At 48.9% G+C, this 17,543-nt stretch overlaps 3 protein-coding genes across 3 annotated transcripts in view; 2 read left to right on the top strand and 1 right to left on the bottom strand.

The window, feature by feature from the left end:
* CLDN19 (claudin 19) overlaps positions 1-1,069 on the top strand; it is a 2,665-nt gene extending 1,596 nt beyond the window's left edge. Inside the window, exon 4 of the mRNA XM_019474545.1 lies at positions 997-1,069. Coding sequence (XP_019330090.1) covers positions 997-1,048 — 52 coding nt within the window. The 3' untranslated portion in view covers positions 1,049-1,069. The remainder of the gene's footprint in view (positions 1-996) is intronic.
* Positions 1,070-5,601: 4,532 nt separating this feature from the next.
* Positions 5,602-8,656, top strand: LOC103907083 (claudin-16). Its single transcript, XM_019474499.1, has 6 exons — positions 5,602-5,605; positions 5,847-5,971; positions 6,310-6,412; positions 7,448-7,612; positions 7,757-7,952; positions 8,524-8,656. Exons 1-6 carry the CDS (start codon positions 5,602-5,604, stop codon positions 8,654-8,656), a joined length of 726 nt encoding a protein of 241 aa, XP_019330044.1.
* A 2,504-nt stretch (positions 8,657-11,160) lies between these two features.
* YBX1 (Y-box binding protein 1) lies at positions 11,161-17,543 on the bottom strand. The gene is made up of 7 exons (XM_009289178.2): positions 17,512-17,543; positions 17,155-17,188; positions 14,806-14,895; positions 14,278-14,580; positions 13,728-13,810; positions 13,357-13,622; positions 11,161-11,535 (listed from the first exon to the last, which is right to left on the bottom strand). The coding sequence occupies exons 1-6, from the start codon at positions 17,541-17,543 to the stop codon at positions 13,388-13,390; spliced, it is 777 nt and encodes a 258-aa protein (XP_009287453.2). The 3' UTR covers positions 11,161-11,535; positions 13,357-13,387.

The raw sequence follows: 17,543 nt of genomic DNA, 5'->3' as shown, positions 1-17,543 counted from the left end.
GCCCTGTTTTCGGGAGCAAGCGGGGAGCGAAGCCGGCGCTTGGTTTTCCCGGGATGAAGCTGCTGCCCCACCACCATCAGACCCAGCCCAACCCAGGGCTCGAGCATCCCTGCGCCCCGCTTTTGGCAGAGGGATGCTTTCGGGGTGCAAGCGTTCCCCTGTCTCATTGCTACCCAAAAGCAACATTTTTTTTATATTAATATATTAATTCTTGATTCAAGCAGATGAGAAATTAGAAACCACCTGGTTGCCAGTGCTCCAGCTGAGCTCTGCCAGCTAAAATCTGCCCTGGGCTTATTTCTCACCAGGCACAAGTATGTGGCCTTGTTAAGCAGAAGAATAAATGGCGTTGGGCAAATTAAAGCAGGCAAAAAGGGGGCTTTGAACACAAAGCAGTGGTTTGTTTTTATTTTTGGTGCCCAGCACAGCTATTTCAGGTAGCAGATGGACAGACCCGTGAATTTTGATGCCTCCCCGCTGTGTCCAAATCCCTCTTCCCACGACAGGATCCCCTGGAGCGGGCGGTGAAGTCTTCAGAGCTGATGTGCTAATTGCCTCCACCTCCTTGTACCTCCTCTCGACCGCTACTAACCGCTCTGCAAACGCCATCGCTCCAATTTCATCCGTAAATCCCTCCAAAACCCCCCGTATCTCCATCCATCCATCCATCCATCCATCCATCCATGTGCTGTGCCAGCTAACCTGCAGGAAAAAACAGTGGAAATGATCCAAAAAGAGCTTGATTATATATTTTTATTATTACTATTATTATTACTATTACTATTATTTTAATCCCAATTAGCTGAAGTAGCTGATTTTGTTTTTATTTTATTTTGCTCTATTTTATTTCATTTTCCTCTATTTTATTTTACTCCCTTGCACTGCTTTGGGCCCTGGTCTGTGCCGGAGGGGAAGCGATGCGATTTCAGCTCTGGGGGTGTGTGATTTCTCTCTCTGACACAGGACTAACAGCCCTCTCTCTCTTTTAAATTGCAGACCCCCTGTAAAAATGTCTTCTTCACCCATCAGGGGAGAGCAGTGCTTATAGTCTGTCTTCACCCGTCAGGTGCTTGGTTGGCTGAATCCAACTTATGGGGTTCCCCTCCAAAAATACACACCAAAAGCTACTGCAGTGAGGATTGAAAAGGAAACTCGTGCTTTAAAAAAAAAAAAAATCAATCAAAAAGGTGTTTTTCTATCAAGAGCACAGCGTTGTGTAGAAGAATGTTTTTATTCTTTTAATATAAAATTGCATTAACTTTTCTATGGGATGCATGGCCGTGGGAATGGGACCGGTTGGGATTTTTAAATTCTTTTGCTGATTGTTTGTACTAAAAATTGTGACTCAGTGATATTAAAATATTTCCGATCATGGGCATCTTTCTAAAATCGTCTCTTTGTTCTCCCCTCTTCCAAATCCGGGCCAGTCCCATGCAAGTGGCTCCTTTGCTGGGTCGAAGCAATTTCTGCGGCGTGGTCCAGGCAGGAGATTCTCCCCCATGCTGAACGGTTTTTGCCCTCCTGGGCAGCTGCTAGCTGAATGTCTTGAGTCTTTTGCCATGTGTCGCTCTCAAAGGAGGGGATGTGGCCTTGAAATTGCTTAATTTAAGGCTAAACCCATGGAAAAGCCCAGATGTCCCATGCAGCAGGGTTGCACCCAGCATCTCCTGCTTGCAGCCACCACTTGGTCCCTCTGCAGGGCTCTTCCCAAGGCTGAAACGCCACCAGCATCCTCCTCTTATTGCCCCTCAAAGCTGGGCTCTCCCTTATTTTCTCCCATTTTCCGTGAATTCAGAGCTGGCTTGTGCCTAATTGGGCACTTTGCTAATTTAAGCTGATTTTTGCTTTCCCCGCGGAGGGGCAGGACCTCCCCTCCGTGATGCTGTGCCTGGTTTTCCTTGGGGGATGATGCTTTCCATCCAGGTTTTTGCACAACCAGTGTCTTATCGCAGCATCCTCGTCCTGCCCGTGGCACCTGGCCCACGAATACACCGCATCCCATCTCCAAAAGCAGGGGTTTGGGGTCCTTGGTGGCTCCCGTGACATCTCCACGGGTCACCCGAGGGCTCCCTGGGGATGGACGCCTGGGCTGGAAGTACATCAAAGCCGGGGGGTGGGAAAATAGCTGAGCGGCGATAACATGTTCAGGGGTATAAAGGCCCCCACTGTCCTCCGGACAATCCTTCGTGTGTTTTGCACAGGGCAAAGCGGGATAAAATATGGGAACGGGACGCCGGGCTCGCTGCGATACGTGTGATCTGCCTCCGTCCACATCGTATCCAGGCTAAAACATGTTTTTTCCCCCCCAACACAGTTCTTTAATTTAATAAAACCAGCATAGGAACAATATTTAGGTTTCTGGTCATACCTCTTGCTTGCATCCAAAACGCTGTGAAATAATATTCCTTTTTAAATAGGCAGAAATGAGGCAAAAGGGAAAATGACCTCCCCGGATGCCAAGATCGCAGCAAATCTCACCAAATTGACAGGGCACTGAAGTTCCATGTAAATAACAGAGTAGGAAAAAAAATCACCTTTTTTCTTAAAAAAAAAAATTAAAAAAAATTAAAATAAATTTAAAATCCATTTCAGTGCCCCTTGTTATATTTAGCACGAAGATGTTTCTGCGGCAGCGCTGCCTTTGGCCGGGGGCCCGCAGCCGGTCCACACGCAGAGGGGCTTTCCTCATGCCTCTGAGCCATGACTGCTTTAATTCGATGGTATTTTTATTTATTTTTATGCATTGCACTGCCCCACCAGCATCCACAGAGTTCTCTCCACCTCTATGAGATGGTCCCATCAAAGAAAACATCTTTATTTCTTTTTTTTTTTTTTCCTTCCAGCCATAGCAGGTTTCCCCTGCACAACGTGTGCTAAAACACAAAGATTTGGGTCTCCTGTCAGCACCGTTTTTTTTAACACGTGAGTTTTATAAACCTAGTGGGACACAAGATCTGATTTTCACCTTCATTAACCAGGGAAATTATCTTAATTATTCAGCTACTGATAGATCTGCCCCTCTGCCTCCACCTTTTCAACCCCCCCAAAAGGTTTCAGTTGAGAATGGACAAGGCAGATTATTTTGATACATAATAAACTGACTGTTTAGGTGAGCAGAAAATAAAAATAAACCTATTTCATGGGTGTCGCCAGGGCATGCAGCTGCAGTTTTGCATTGCTTGGGGTCACACCAGAGTTTCACATGTCATGGATGTCCAAGTACCATAAATTCCTGAGCTGTAAATGTTGGAAAATGAAGGTACACAAACCCTCTTGGACGTTTTCAGCACTAACACCCAAGCGTTGGACCTGCCATGTGCTGAAATCCCGGGAAAACAGGATAACCCAAAATAAAGCCACAGCAATCGCACACGTCAAGCACCTGGGTGCCTCTGCGGGGCTGAAGCTCGAGGATTTGCCAAGGCCTTGGTGCGTTGCCAAAATCCCCACAGTTCAATGCTGCAGAGGATTATCTAGAGGAAAAAAAAAAAAAACCCAAAACCCAAAGCAAACCTAAAAATCCCCCAAGTACATCTCTTAAACATAACCCGTGAAATGGAAATACGGATGTGTTTTCCATGGGTCTAGGAGGCGAGGGTGTGGCGATGTCCGAGAGCCATGGGGCACAGCTGATCCCGGGGATGCTCAGAGGATGCTGCGACACGATGCTTTGCAAGAAAGCGAGAGCAAAAGCCATTTTTCTTCCGAATAGTGGGGGATCAGGGAACAAACCCGCAGTTTTCAGGGCAGCTCCAAGTGCCAGGCAGCTGGGGTACCACTTTCCAGGGTCACAAAAACCTCCTCGGCGGCTGACCAAGCACGTCATGTGAGCCATAACCGCTGCAGAACAAAATCACTTGTTTTCCACTTAATGGGGGGGGGGAAAAAAAGGGTCCTAATTATTGGCTGCATGCCTGACCAAAGGGTTTTAATTATCCTCCTTGCATTTTAGCTTCTTTCTCCAGCCACCTCCACCCCTCTAACTCTCTTGCACCAGTCCTGGGGACCCAACATATCTTAGGCCATCCACTCCTAGGCAGTAATTAAAAGGTCTAATTAAAAAATGTGGGATATTCGCCCGGGACACAGAGTCCCCCACCTAGGGAGTGTTCCCAGCGGGTTCCCACAGGTTTCCCCACGTGATATTTTTTTGGGGAGGCTCCATTTCCAACCTATTACCGTTCTAACCGCAGGGATGCCCATCACGCCTTGGAGCACAAAGCCCATCTGACGTGCCTTGGAAAAACCTTAAATAGCCCAGCACAGGCTCCGGCAGGCGTTGCATTTCCCCGACTCCATCAGTCGGGTCAGGAGCAAATCCCATCAACACTTGAAAGCCTTCAAGACCCCCGTCCCCAGCCCCAGTCATCAGCGACAAAAAGCTTTTGCCATCGTCCCACCCCAGCAAGGATGAGCCTGCGGTGAAGGTAACGCTCCCCCCCGAGCCCCTTTTTATTGCTAACAGGGTTCAAAGCTGGTTTTTGCCAGGGTTCAGGATTTCTTTCTTTTCTTTTTTTTTTTTTCTTGCTCATATAACTCAAATGGCTGAACAGATTTTCTTCAAAGGCTTCAAAACAGCCAGGGTCTAGCGGAAAAAAATAAGGTTATGGAGAGTTAGCTCAGAAGGGAGCCTGGGAAATTAAAAAATATTGTAAATTGGGGTCTGAGAGGCTGCCTGTTAATAACGTAAACTCTCAGAGTGAAGCTGATGGAAATGCCCAAAGAGACAGGGTGAGTGGTACCTCTGCTCCCAGCGGCACCCCAAGAGGGGACGTGGTGGAAGATCTTGCACACAGGGTGTGGGAACCGTGACCCTCCTTCCCACCTCTGCCCCGCGGGGAAGCCTGTGCCATGCCAGGGTGGGCAGCACCTGGCTGAAGGTCACAAACTCTGCTATGGTGAAGAGTCATCACCTTACGATAATTAACCCATGCAGCTCAGACACCCATCCGGTCTCATTAATTAACCCACTCATGGGAACCCCTCTGCCCAAAGGGCTGTCGCAGTGGTTGCAACTTCAGGCGCTAAAATATTTAGCATCTTGAGTTGCAGAACACAGCAAAGCGGGGTTCATGGCCAGGCTGTGGAGATACAATATCCTCTGCTCCATACCTGGGGCATAGCTCCCCTCTCCGCAAAGTCCCTCCATCTCTGGCAAGGATAGAAAACAGATGGTCCCATCCCTTCTGGTCTTTGGAAAGCCTCGGCAGCACCCAAGGGCACCCACATCAAGCCCCAGCAGCCATCACCCACCTCCGTAATGGGAGATGCTTTCTTTGGGCTTGCCGCTTGAGAGTAGAACATCTCCATGGGACACTTGCTTGTGCTCCAGCCTGGATGTTTCAACACTCCATTGCTTTTCTTCAAAAAAAAAGCAAGAAAAGGCGGGTGATCTTCCCACCGAATCACATGGATGTGGGGATGGAGGCATCAAGAAAACCTTGGGATATCAGGAGACACATGCTCAGATCACAGACTTTGACAACAGTAGTTGTTTGACAATGTTTTCCAGCAACTCTTGATTCCCAAAAGGCAAGTACTAATGGTTGGCAACTTCAGATGGTCTATTTGGAAGAGAGGACATCTAGAGAGCAACGCGATATGGGTATGCCTCCACTGCAAAATTAATGTACCTCTGAAGGCCCTGTCTACATGAAAACCTGGTGGCCCAACCTCAGCTGAGGGTATTAGAGCATGTTGGCAGCACTGAGGACCATGAGATGGGCCCCAGATGACTCATAGGGATGCAGAGAACACCCTGGCCTAGGTGGCACTTTGTCCTTGATGGATCAGGTACCTGGGAAGTGGCCAGAGCAGAAGTGGCAGATGTCTCTGTGCCCTTGCAGGTAACCCCATGAGCAGCACAGCCTTGCAGATGACGGCATTCGGTCTTGCTCTTCTCTCAACCCTCTTCCTGCTCCTTGCCACATGCACTGACTGCTGGATGGTGAACGCTGATGACAGCTTGGAGGTGAGCAGAGCAACCATCTTCAAGGTTAGCAGCTGGGAGCAAGGTGGGTACCTTGACATCCATGGGGTTGCACCATGTCTCCACGGGCTTGGAAAGGGGACATGGTGGGACAAACCCACTGCTTTCTGCATGAGTTGGAAGATGAGAGGATTAGAGATATAGAGAAATGCTGGAGCAGAAGGAGGAGACAGAGAGCAAGGCATGGGTAGGGAGTCACTGGGACGTGTCCAGCTGTGGTGGTGAGAGCCTGAAGATCTGCCTTGCTGGGCTGGGATTTCCCTGGGGAACTGGGGTGCTTTTTGGTGCTTTTTGCTTGAGTGTCTTTCTCCTGCTTCCAGGTAAGTCACAAATGCCGGGGGCTTTGGAGGGAGTGTGTCACCAACATGCAGGATGGGGTCAGAACCTGTGACCAGTACGACTCCATTTTGGCAGACCATCCAGGTAAGCTGGCATGGCCTGGAGGCGTTTTTTAAGTTCACAGCTAAGAGTTTTCCTTCTTCCCTTTTTGAGAAGATGATCCTCGTTGCAAAGGGCTGACCTTCATCAGTTAGCAATGCAGGCCCAGGGCTTCTCTTGGTCTCCTGCCCCATCAACATGGCCTGGACAGCAACCCATGGGCCAGCCAGATCTGCCATTGGGTCACCGAGCAGGAGAGAGGCCATGAAGCTGTGCCACCTCACAACAAATCTGTTTTGGCACACAGAGCCCAGGTGCAGCTCCTACCCCCCATTGCACGGTGGGATTTGCAACCCCACTGATGTTGCATGCAGGGGTGAGGACCATTCCCACTGGCCAAGGACTTGCGTCCTCAGCTCATGGACAGTCATCTCGTGGTATGGAGACTTCTCCTGGCCTGCACAGGGCACATCAGGCCCTGCACAGAAGAACCCTCGTATAGGGTGACGACATGGGACAGTACAGATTCGCACAGTGGAGAAGGGAACAAGAAGTCAGCATGGACTAAGTCAAGCTGTCGTGCTGCTCTGGGGAAAAAGCTTTGTAACGAGAAGTCATGTTGCACACAGCTGGTGATGTGAACCATGCCAGCTCTCATATTTTTCAGTGGTATGTTGACATTTGCTGTTCAAAACTCCAGCTACACAACTTGGAGGAAAAAACAGAGTCTGGACAGCAGCACCCTCTGTCCAAGCCTGTGGAAGAAAGTCTTGAGTAGGTGGCCACATCCCAAGTGCTCACTGGTGCACCTTAAGTTGTTTGTTTTCTTGAGCTGGTCTAATAACGGGCTTATTAAGTCCTGTTGTAAGGTTTCACATGAGCCTGATGAGCACCTTGGCTACAGCACATGGCAGGCAGGGGGTTGGTGGGTCCCAGCGTGGATCTCTCCTATGGACATGCCCACTGGTGAGCTGGATGACTCTAGCAGGGACACAGGCAGCAGTCTGGAGTGGGGACACCAGTTCCTCTGACCATTCCTCAGTCCCCTTTCTGTGTTTTTTTTCTTCCTTCCCTGCCCAGTGAAGATCGTGGTGACGCGGACCCTGCTGATCACAGCAGACCTCCTGGCTGGCCTGGCTTTGGCTACGTTGCTCCTTGGGCTCGACTGCATCAAGTTCCTCCAGGAAGAGCCTCGTGTCAAACTGAAGATGTGCTACGGGGCCGGTGTCACCCTCAGCATCGGGAGTGCGTGGCTGGGAGAGCTCAGGGGGCAGATGGACCTTGTGGCCCATGGGAAGCTGGGGAGATGCCGGGAGCTAGGGGCACCTCCTCAGAGGGGTCTTGGTGGGCATGGGGGGGCTCTTTCTTAACCGGCCCCGTTCCTCCTAGGCATCCTGGGTCTTGTGGGCTCTGTGTGGTATGCGGTGGACGTCTACCTGGAGAGATCCATGCTGGTGTCGCACAACATATTCCTGGGAGTCCACTACGACTTCGGGTGGTCGTGCTGGCTGGGGATGGCTGGCTCGACAGGCTGCTTCGTGGCATCCGTCCTGCTGACCTGCTGCCTCTATGCCTGCGCAGGTCAGTCTGCCCTGTCCCACCCCATCCCACCTTAAATAGCTTTTTGCCCTACAGGGATGTACGTAGGGTGAAGGACCAGCTCAGAGGGTGCAGGCACTCCTTGCAGGGTCCAGCCAAATCAAGGGGAACCCCTTCGCAGCTGGCCTGTGCACTTTGGCTGGGGAGGCTGGGTCATGGCGGGCAGGACTGGGCTGAGTGAGGACCCCATAAGCCCCGTAAGGGCATGGAGGGGGTGCAGAAATGCTCCATCCACATCTGTGGGACCCCGAGGTCCTGGTGAAGGTGTGTTGACATCTACCCAAAGCAGTGGCTGTGCTGGAGCTGTATCACTGTGACCTGCCAAAGCTTGAGCTAGTGGCCGCAAGGATGTGCCGGTGGAAATCTGGCCGTCCCACCATCAGGGACGTGGGGCAGGGGATGCCTCGCCAGACATCATCTCCAGCCACTGGGTGGAAGTTGACCCCACAGCGCTGGCTGTCCGGGTTCATTTCTCCTGCCATGTCCCCATGCTGTGGCACCCCCCGAGCCCCCCTGCTATTGCCGGCCATGACACAACCCCAACTCTTTCCCTGCAGGCCCCAGCAGCCGCTGGCAACCCCAGAGGCTTCCCCAGCCCCGGGGCCGAACGGCCGGCAAGGCAACCCCAGAGGCTTCCCCCGGGGCCGAACGGCCATCAGCAAGATGTATGCCATGGACTCCCGCGTGTGATGGGCAGCAGAATCCTGCACCCGGCCGAACGGCCATCAGCAAGATGTATGCCATGGACTCCCGCGTGTGATGGGCAGCAGCACCTCCTGCACCCAGCCCCGCTGCGGGATGCTCTCCCCCCCCAGCCCGACCCCCATTAAAGCACCATCACCTATACTGCGACATCTCTGCGATTGCTTTAAGGCTCCGATTGCAGGGTCTGCGAGAGCTGTAGCGTCAGTGGCTGCAAAAAAGCAAGGGTGCTGCGGAAGCCACCCACAGAGGAGGCTTTTTTCCCCACTTCCAGCCAGGTTTCACAAAAACAAACCCCAGAAAAGCGTTGCTTTAAGAAAAGATGTCCCCAAGTCCCCTAGGGAAGCTGTTGGGACGCTGGAGGCAAAGGAGCTCCTCCGCTGCTTCGGAGGAATTTAGTGGAAAGCCTTTTCTGCACAGAGCAACACTGACTCCATGTGGCTGGTGGCCCTGATCACTCATGCACCAGCCTGCTGGAAACCGCCCCTGCGCTCAGAAATTTGGCGGCACAAGGTTTGCATTTAAAAACCGGGTAAAGCTAGTAGCCTGGAGCGTTTGTTGTTATCATGGGGTTATCAGTGGAGGAACTCTGTAGCCAGACATGTCAGGCACAAGGAGGTGAGTCAGTCTGAAGCCTAATGGAGGTGCTCTACCTGCAAAGCTGGGTTTTTAAGTCCACACGAAAAGGGAATTCTGGTTTCCAAGTGAATTATTATCCTTCTTCACTTGCAAACCATTACGAAAACAAACCAGAACCCAAAACCACCAACACACACCCCCCCCGGCAATTGCCGACTGCTTAGTCTTGGCCCTTATCCCTTACTTCTCACCCAAAGGTTAGCAGACAGAAACCATCGCAGCGCAGGGAAGCCGGGCAGAAAGCTCCCTGGTAGGGGCTTTGCAACCCCGAACGGCAGCAGACGAAGCGCCTGGCCTGGGCAGACATTGCCGCAGGGCTACAGACAGTCCCTGCGACGGAACGGCGCAGAAGAGACTCGCAGCAGCGCTTCTGTAGCCTAGGCAGGCTGCAGAACACCTACACCCTGAACCAGAAGAGTTGCAAGGGTCCTCCCAAGCCGTCTGTCCCCAGGGGAGGCGGGGACATCATTTCTAATCTCACACGAAGCCGAACGGCAGCAAACCTCTCGCTTTATTGCAGCTCCCGCTGTGGGCGCTACGCAGAAACAGCACCGGCCAACTGCTGTGCCCTGCAGCATGGGAGCAGGTCCGTCAGTATCAGGTTAGTATTAGCATAGGTTAAAGCAGTGCCACAGGGACCCGAAAAATGAAGAAATGTGGTCACTAAAGCCGTGTGCCAGAAATAAAGAGCGCGACTGACAGTTTGCTGTTAAACAGCAGGACGTCTGTGGTCCAAAGGATGGACAGCTTACAGCTGACACATCTAGAGGATGGGCAGTCAGAAGCACGTTAGAAGGTATCTAGAGATAAAGCACGGGGCCCTTAATGGCTGGCACTTGAGCACACAGGGAAACAATTAAAAAGAGCAAGCATTTGCATGATACAAACATAGAGCTCGTTAGTGCACAGAAAGGAAAGCTCTCAAAAGCTGCCCTCAGACAGCCAGTCACATTCGTTACCGGTAATTTATAACTGGTGGTGTTAGAGCACAGCACCACGGGCTGCGGGGCTGAGTGAGGCTGAGCAAGCAGAAATAACAGCTCCGAGGCGGGTGGAGCAGCCCCGCCACGCTCTCCCGGCTCTCGCTGCGAGGTCAAAGCTCAGCGAGAGCTTTTGCCGCAAGGTGCAGCTCCCTTTCTGCGCTCCTTCAACCCCACGTGACAGCAGGCTGCGTGGTTAGTCACCGCAGGGACACAAGGAGCCTGTCACCACCTGAAAAGGCTTCCAGGCAGCAGTCTGGGCTCTCCGACGCCTACCCAGAGGCAAAGCGGCCCACACGGAGCCGAGCGCGACGGCTAAGCCAAGCCCACGCACACACACGCGGCTGCTGTTGGAGGCTCTGGATTCCAAACCCAGCTGGGAACCTGCATTTTCCCCTGGTTTTCCCTGGATTCCCCTTCCCGCACACCAGGAGCAAGACACCAGCAACCCTCGCAGTGACTCAGCTGTAAAGACATCACAGCTGTGTTGCAAGAAGTCAAGAGCAGCCATGCTCTGCACATCTCCAATGACAAGTTTTGGGGTTTGGGGTTTGTTTGGTTTTCCCCCTTTTTGAAGCACCCTCACACCACCTCGGTTTTGTGACAGCCCTATTCCAGCGGGGACACAGCTGAGCTGCTCCAGCAAACAGCTCTTGGAAAGGCACCGGACTGACACCTCCCCTCTTCGCTCTGAGTGCCTTTCCACCCAGTTGCAGCAGGGCTCAATTACTGGGTTTTTTTTAAATGTTTTTGTGTTTTACCCCAACAGCCTGTATGCTGAAGAAACAGAGCAGTCAATTTTCTCCCCAAACCTTTTATGAACACTTAAAACCTTTCATACAAAAGTGGATTTAAAACGACAAGCACACAAGGTAATTCTTTAAGACCTTTATTAACAGATGCTTGCAGTTTGACTTGAAAAAATCAGGTGTATATTTCATACAAATTAAAAATGAGGTTCTTAAAAATCTCAACTTGACCAGATATGAAACAATTTAAAAACCTTTAAAGGTATATTGAGAAAAAACAGGCTTTTAAAAAACGTGTTTATCGTTTCCAAAAGGAGACTTCTTTAGGTAAAAATAATAAAAACCCCATGCTGCATAGATAATGCAGATAGTTCTAGTAATCTGGTCAACAGCAAAAAGCAAGCACTTAAGGTCTTCAGTTCCAATTCTTTTGTTCATTTCTTATTGCTGGAATTTCATTTTCTTTTCTTCTTCACTTCTTAAGTCTTTTCTTTGATGACTAAACTGAAAAAGAGAAAGAGAAAAAAAAAAAAGGATGATCAGGCAGGTGTCAGAGCATTACAGCGCTGTTTTGTCTACCAAGACTCACCTGCAGTTCACAAATTCTCACTGAGCTAACTTTCATACACACAGGAAAAAACCTTACCAACTACAGCTCTTTAATTAGCCCACTACACTCCCACCATCAGCCCGCTGCCGGTGACCAAAACTGCCATCTTCCATGCAAAACGAATGCAGAGGACTCCAGAAAGAGAAGACGCTAAATTTAAACACAAAGGAATCCCCCCTCTGCACTTCTCCCCGCGCTGGCCTCCTGCTTCAGCCTGTTTCGTGGCAGCCTCCCGGGGAGAGCTGCTCACACCAGGCTCTGCAGACACACACAGCTCTGCGCTGCGGGACCAGGTCTGGAAACGTAGCTGGTAAACTCCGAGCCAACCCCTGGGAAGGCACGAGGGCAACTTAAGATCTTCAGGAGATGGCTGAAGAGCAGATTTCTACCTGTGCCTAACAGAGGCAGCGCGGCATCAGTAAGCCACTGCCCAGACCACAGAAACCACAATTTACATTCTCCAATACTATCAATAGACAGGAAGAGCAACCAAGTGTCATCTTGGGGTTTCTCTGAAGCCCATGATATTAAGAATTTGTCCAGCGGGTGTTAACCATTAAGACGAACACCAGGATAAAACGAAGGTTCACATCAAGCGCCCAGAAAACACTGCAGCAAGGCTTGAAGAGGTACCAAGTAATCCATCTGCACGACAAACCCAGCAGCATCCTGGCCCTTGAAGAACGAGTCCCCAAGCTCTCACAGCTGGGAGAGGTCTGCGGCTGATGATGACACCAAGCTACTGTCCGCGCCCAACTCCTGCGTTCCCTGTTCATCCCATTAACATGACCACTCATTACCGCTCCCACCAGAGCCTAAATGCGTCTTTCCATTTGCCTGCCCTCCAGGCAACGAGCGATGAGTGAGACACAACAGGAATGGGATATGAACACTGGTGAGAGAGGAAACACACACAGAGAGAAAGGAAGAACAGACGAGGAAGGTGCCAGAAAAAAAAGCAGAACAAGTAGAAAGAGGCCTAGCAATGAAAACATTCCCAAGTTAGCAGAACTGTCCATCAGAAGACAGCCCCAAACAAGTGCCAAACCACAGCCAGTCTACCTTGCAACAAAAACAATGTTTTAACATCAACCTTTACGCAATCCCCCCAAGCAGCAAGCCGCACCAGTACCGCAGTACTTCAACCACAGGCACCCCGCACGCGCCATAAAAAGGATCATCTCTACCGGTTTTTCCAGCACTTTTTTGTTTAGATGAAGAGCTGCTACTGAGACGCTCCTGCAAATTCTGCATCAACTTTCTAGGAATTAATGCCTAGAGGTCTTAATGCTATTCACTATCCCTTTCGGATAGAAGCTCGGACACTTAGAGCTGAGTAAATCCCAGTACCTGTTTCTCCTAGCTACTGTCAAGTCACTATACCAGCACCGCTGGAATTACTGTTTCTGGGTGGACAAAGACTGCTGTAAGCCTGAACTACTGAGCACAGCCAAGATTTTAAGATTAACAGTATTCTAGGCAGTGACTCCACCAATGAAAATTAAAGCCTGGTAACAGAGTCCTCCCAATTAATCAACATTTGTACAGCAAAACCTCACGGTTTTGTTTGCTCACAAGTGCTGCCAGTTTGGTTACAACATGCATGAGCAAGAACAGTCCAAACCTTTTAAGGCAAAAATTAAAGGGAAGCAACAAAAGAAAAAAAAGTCGGTCATCAAATTGTATCTTCAAGAACCTCCCGACACGTACCCGGATGATGGTAGAGATGGTAAGCCGGTATTTACTCAGCCCCGCCCTGCTCGGCCTCGGGAGCGGACGTGTTCTCAGCTGGTGGTTCGGCTGTCTTCGTCTCTTTGCCATCTTGTGGTTTAGGGTTCTCTGGGCGTCTGCGTCGGTAGTTGAAGTTACGACGGTACCGACGTTGAGGTGGCTGCTGACTTTGGGTCTCATCCCCTTGGTTCTCTTTATCTTCTTCGTTCCCATCCTCCCTAGGCTGTCTTTGACGAGGAGGACCCCTGAAAGTCAAGCTAGGCTTTAACAATGCAGCATCTGACCATCGCCATGTTCCGTCTCTGTTGCTAAAAGGCAAGGTTAAAAAAAAAAGTTGATCTGCAGCATACCTGCGAAATCGTGGTCTATAACCTCGATACATGTTCTGCCTGACTGGTCTGCCTTGTTCTCCTGCACCCTGGTTGTCAGCACCCTGGAAGACATTAGGCAAGAAACCATCATGCAAACCACATGCAAAAGCCTATTAACACCACAACCAGTCACGCCGTGAGGAAGATAGCCTGACAGCCCCCCTTACAGCCAAGTCTGAGGACACCACAACCAGTCACGCCGTGAGGAAGATGGCTGTAAGGGGGGCTGTCAGGCTAAGTCTGAGGCGTACAACGAGATGGGCAGAGGTCCTAGGGCACAAGAGTACGCACCCTTAGAATTTGTGTTTCTTCCACTTAATCACATAGGAAGTCAACACAAATTCAAACACACTCTGTTTTTTAAAAGCTGTGATGTTAAGACCTTCAGCTTATCGACATCTGCTCCAATGTTTCATCTTACTGCCAAACCTTAACAAAAACATCTTGAGCATCCACAAAAAGCTGCATCCCATCACCCTGCTCCAAAACAATCAAGCCAGTTTAGCATCACACTTTAAGCAGGTGTTACCTCCACTATCTCTCCCTGCACGGGAGGGTTGGAATATTGTGGTCGACGCCCGTAGGGCCTACGCATATAGTAAGGTGGGTACCGCCGCCTGCGATAGGGACGGCGTTGCTGGGCTTGACCTTCTGGTATGTTCTCTGCTCCTTCGTTCTTTTCCCCACTCTCACTATTCTGGTAGTTTTGCTGGTAGTTGCGTGGAGGACCCCTACGACGTGGATATCGTCTGTAATGGTTACGGTCTGCTGCGTATTTACTGCCTTGCACTGGAACTCCACCAGGACCTGTCACATTAGCTGCCTCCGCACCCTAAAGAGCAGGGATAGCGTTAGGTAAGTAAACGGTCAGCATCATTTCAGTTATAGCATAATATAATTTAGTACTGAACAATGATTTACATCCACATTGTAAAGCAATGAAAAACCATTCATCTCCTTGGATGTCATCAGGCATCAACTCAAACCACAGGCACCACACCAAAGCCTGCAGACCACGTTTTCCGTGCATACTCTAACACCCAAGAGATGTGTTTACCTTTTCTCCCTCAACCACATCAAACTCCACGGTCTCTCCATCTCCTACGCTGCGGAGGTACTTCCTGGGGTTATTCTTCTTTATGGCAGTCTAACAACATAACATCACAGAATTACATTTACAGGCACAGCGTGAAAATACCACTTAGCATATCTGAAGAGGTTTTTTTTTTTTAGATTAAGGAATTTGATTATTTAACATCTTAGGAGGAAGACCTGTACTCCTGAAAAAGCAATTAAAACACCATGAAAATCCAGGAAGGCATAAAATTTATCTGTATTACTATAGTCCTGGCCCATCTGAAATGTGTAACAGCTGACTAGAAACATCTGTCAACATGCTGCCCGCTAGCTGAAAAAGCAGTTTGAAAACAAACAAAACACCCCCACAATACACACTGGCCATAGTATTCCTAAGCAGAGTTTAGCATTAAACACCCCCATAGTATTTATACATTCCTCTGAAGTATATACACCAATATATAAGCCTTTCCAATCATACACTCAGATTTCCAGCCCTCTACCATTTCCCACACCACATGGAAATGAGGCTGTCCCAAGCTATATAGACACATCGATGGCCATAAACCAAGAGATTTCGTTCTCTGAGGCTTCCAATACCATCGCTTCAGCCATGGTATTTACCATGTAATCACAAATCTACTCTAGCTGTGTGTTATACACCAAGGATTAGCCCTTCCAAGGTGTCAGCACCAGACAAGCCTTTGTATCGGTATCTGCATGTTAAATGACATTACTAGAAAACACTGAATTTTCTGTGCTATTCAGCAGTGGATTAAATTTTTGACAGATGAGTTAATACTCAATATACACCGCTCTCAGCCACATTCTGCTTATCAAACACTTTAACTGAACAGCAATACAAGTGTAACAACTTTACAAAAAATACCAGCAACAGAATTTGACTACTTTTTTTTCTCCCCTAAATGGAACAAAATCTACGGAAAAAACATGCCCACAAGTCTCAGCCTATAAAGCAGTGGTTTTAGGGAAAGACAGGAAACCTTATTACAACAGTAGCTGAGTATAATAGCTCTTCACAAGACCCAAGCTTGGTAATTGGGATGGGAAAAAGCGTACACAGCCATAACTCCAAAAACAAGCTGACTTCTTTCAGATTAGACCCCTAAAACTGTTTTATCCTGAAAATTACTACATTAAAACAAATCACTGCCAAACTGTGCTTTTAGAAACGCAGACAGTAGTTACTTGACAAGTCCTGAAATCTGACTTGTAAGTCAAGGTCACTTACAGGTTACCCTACTTGCAAATCAAGTAATGGAGTCCGAAAGCTTTCCTTCAGGGTATATATTCCTGCCTCAGTACACAGAAACACAGTAGAGTTGCTTGGCCTTTCTCCACTGCCCATTACAGAATAACTTTTTATAAACAAATGCCTCTACACTTTAATAGCAGGTAATTCAGATAGCACAAGCAAGAAGCTGAGAGATGGCAAATTAAACTCAAGTCCAAATGCTTTCCAGGGGTAACTTTTGCCTCCCTTTGTTTACAACATCAGCAGTATATCCCTAACTGGAAACAAAGCACAATCCATGGGCTCCTAAATGCCAGAAGTGAGCCAAGCTCCACTAGGAACTCTTTGTGGGCTGCTTCACGACAAGAGATCTTAAGACAAAAAGGGTAAAAACACATTGCTGATCACACAGACTTACAAGCCAGACACAAAGGACTAAACTAAGGCCAACCTGCTCCATCAAATAAACCACAGGTATGGTGCGCAGTCTCACTCTAGTTTCCAGAGGCTTACATGCTCCCCAGAGATAATATTTAAATGTACGTTATCTGTTTAATTGAAAAAGTATCTATTAAAATGTTTTCAGGCTTTCATTGAAAGCCTGGAGCCATAAGTTCCATGAAAGTTTTGCCTAAAAAAAAAAAATCTTCACTGGCACTTCATCCTTATTACAGCCCAATTAATTTCTCTCCCTGCTGCAAGCTTTTCATTTAACCTTATTTCCATATGCTTACTAACAACTATATGAATCCACAAGGCAACTGAACTGGACTTCAAACAGTTATCCCCTAGTCAACAGAGCATACTTGCAGACAGTGCAATTTTCACCACTGTACAATATCAGCTCACTCGATCCCACGTACCTCCTGTCCTCATGATGGATGTATGTGGATATGCAAAACCCCCAGAACAAGCAGGCTCTACTTGCAATCCAACAGCAAGAAACAGTTGTTTGTGTTCAAGTAACAGTTCTTGGAAAACGTGAGGCTCTTTCACAGCTTCAATCCTACTTACATAGGTCATGCACAGCAAGTTTCAGAAAGGTAGCATGTTTCAGTTTCAAGGAAGTCTTACCTGATGGACAAACACATCTTCCTTGGTGTCATTCCTGCAAGACAACAGGAAATTGAAATTCATGCATGAAACACACACTAGATTAGCCCAGTTTACAAATTCAGTTCTTTTGGGTGGGGACAACCCAGGGAACTGTCAGGACAACTAGCTTTCAGCATCAGCCTTGCTCCTCAACCTGCTCTCCACTAGTCCCCTACTGGCGTACTGCTTGAAGCGAAGAGATTGTCAGGTAGCCTATGCAAGGTTCAGAGCACAGGCTGAAGTCCAGTGAGTCGCATGTGAAAGCATTCTTCCTCCCTCCTGCACACCGCTCTGTCCTTCACATCCCACTGATGGAGATGTTTGAAGAACGAACACCTGACAAGCGACCAGTCAATCATTTCTGACAT

Source organism: Aptenodytes forsteri, unplaced genomic scaffold, assembly GCF_000699145.1.
Source record: "Aptenodytes forsteri isolate BGI_AS27 unplaced genomic scaffold, ASM69914v1 Scaffold253, whole genome shotgun sequence".
Classification (NCBI taxonomy): Eukaryota; Metazoa; Chordata; class Aves; order Sphenisciformes; family Spheniscidae; genus Aptenodytes; species Aptenodytes forsteri.
Note: the sequence above shows the minus strand (reverse complement) of the source record. Positions and strands in the feature narration are given on the sequence as shown.

What these genes read in the sequence shown, in the direction of transcription:
- LOC103907083 (XM_019474499.1), top strand. An exon ending in ACGCTGATGACAGCTTGGAG is followed by an intron (nt 5,972 to 6,309) that starts GTGAGCAGAGCA and finishes TCCTGCTTCCAG; the next exon opens with GTAAGTCACAAATGCCGGGG. An exon ending in CTCTATGCCTGCGCAGGTCA is followed by an intron (nt 7,953 to 8,523) that starts GTCTGCCCTGTC and finishes CTTTCCCTGCAG; the next exon opens with GCCCCAGCAGCCGCTGGCAA.
- YBX1 (XM_009289178.2), bottom strand. Translation starts at nt 17,543, where the DNA reads ATGTCAGAAATGATTGACTGGTCGCTTGTCAG. An exon ending in AAGATGTGTTTGTCCATCAG is followed by an intron (nt 14,896 to 17,154) that starts GTAAGACTTCCT and finishes TTATGTTGTTAG; the next exon opens with ACTGCCATAAAGAAGAATAA. An exon ending in ATGTGGTTGAGGGAGAAAAG is followed by an intron (nt 14,581 to 14,805) that starts GTAAACACATCT and finishes CCTGCTCTTTAG; the next exon opens with GGTGCGGAGGCAGCTAATGT.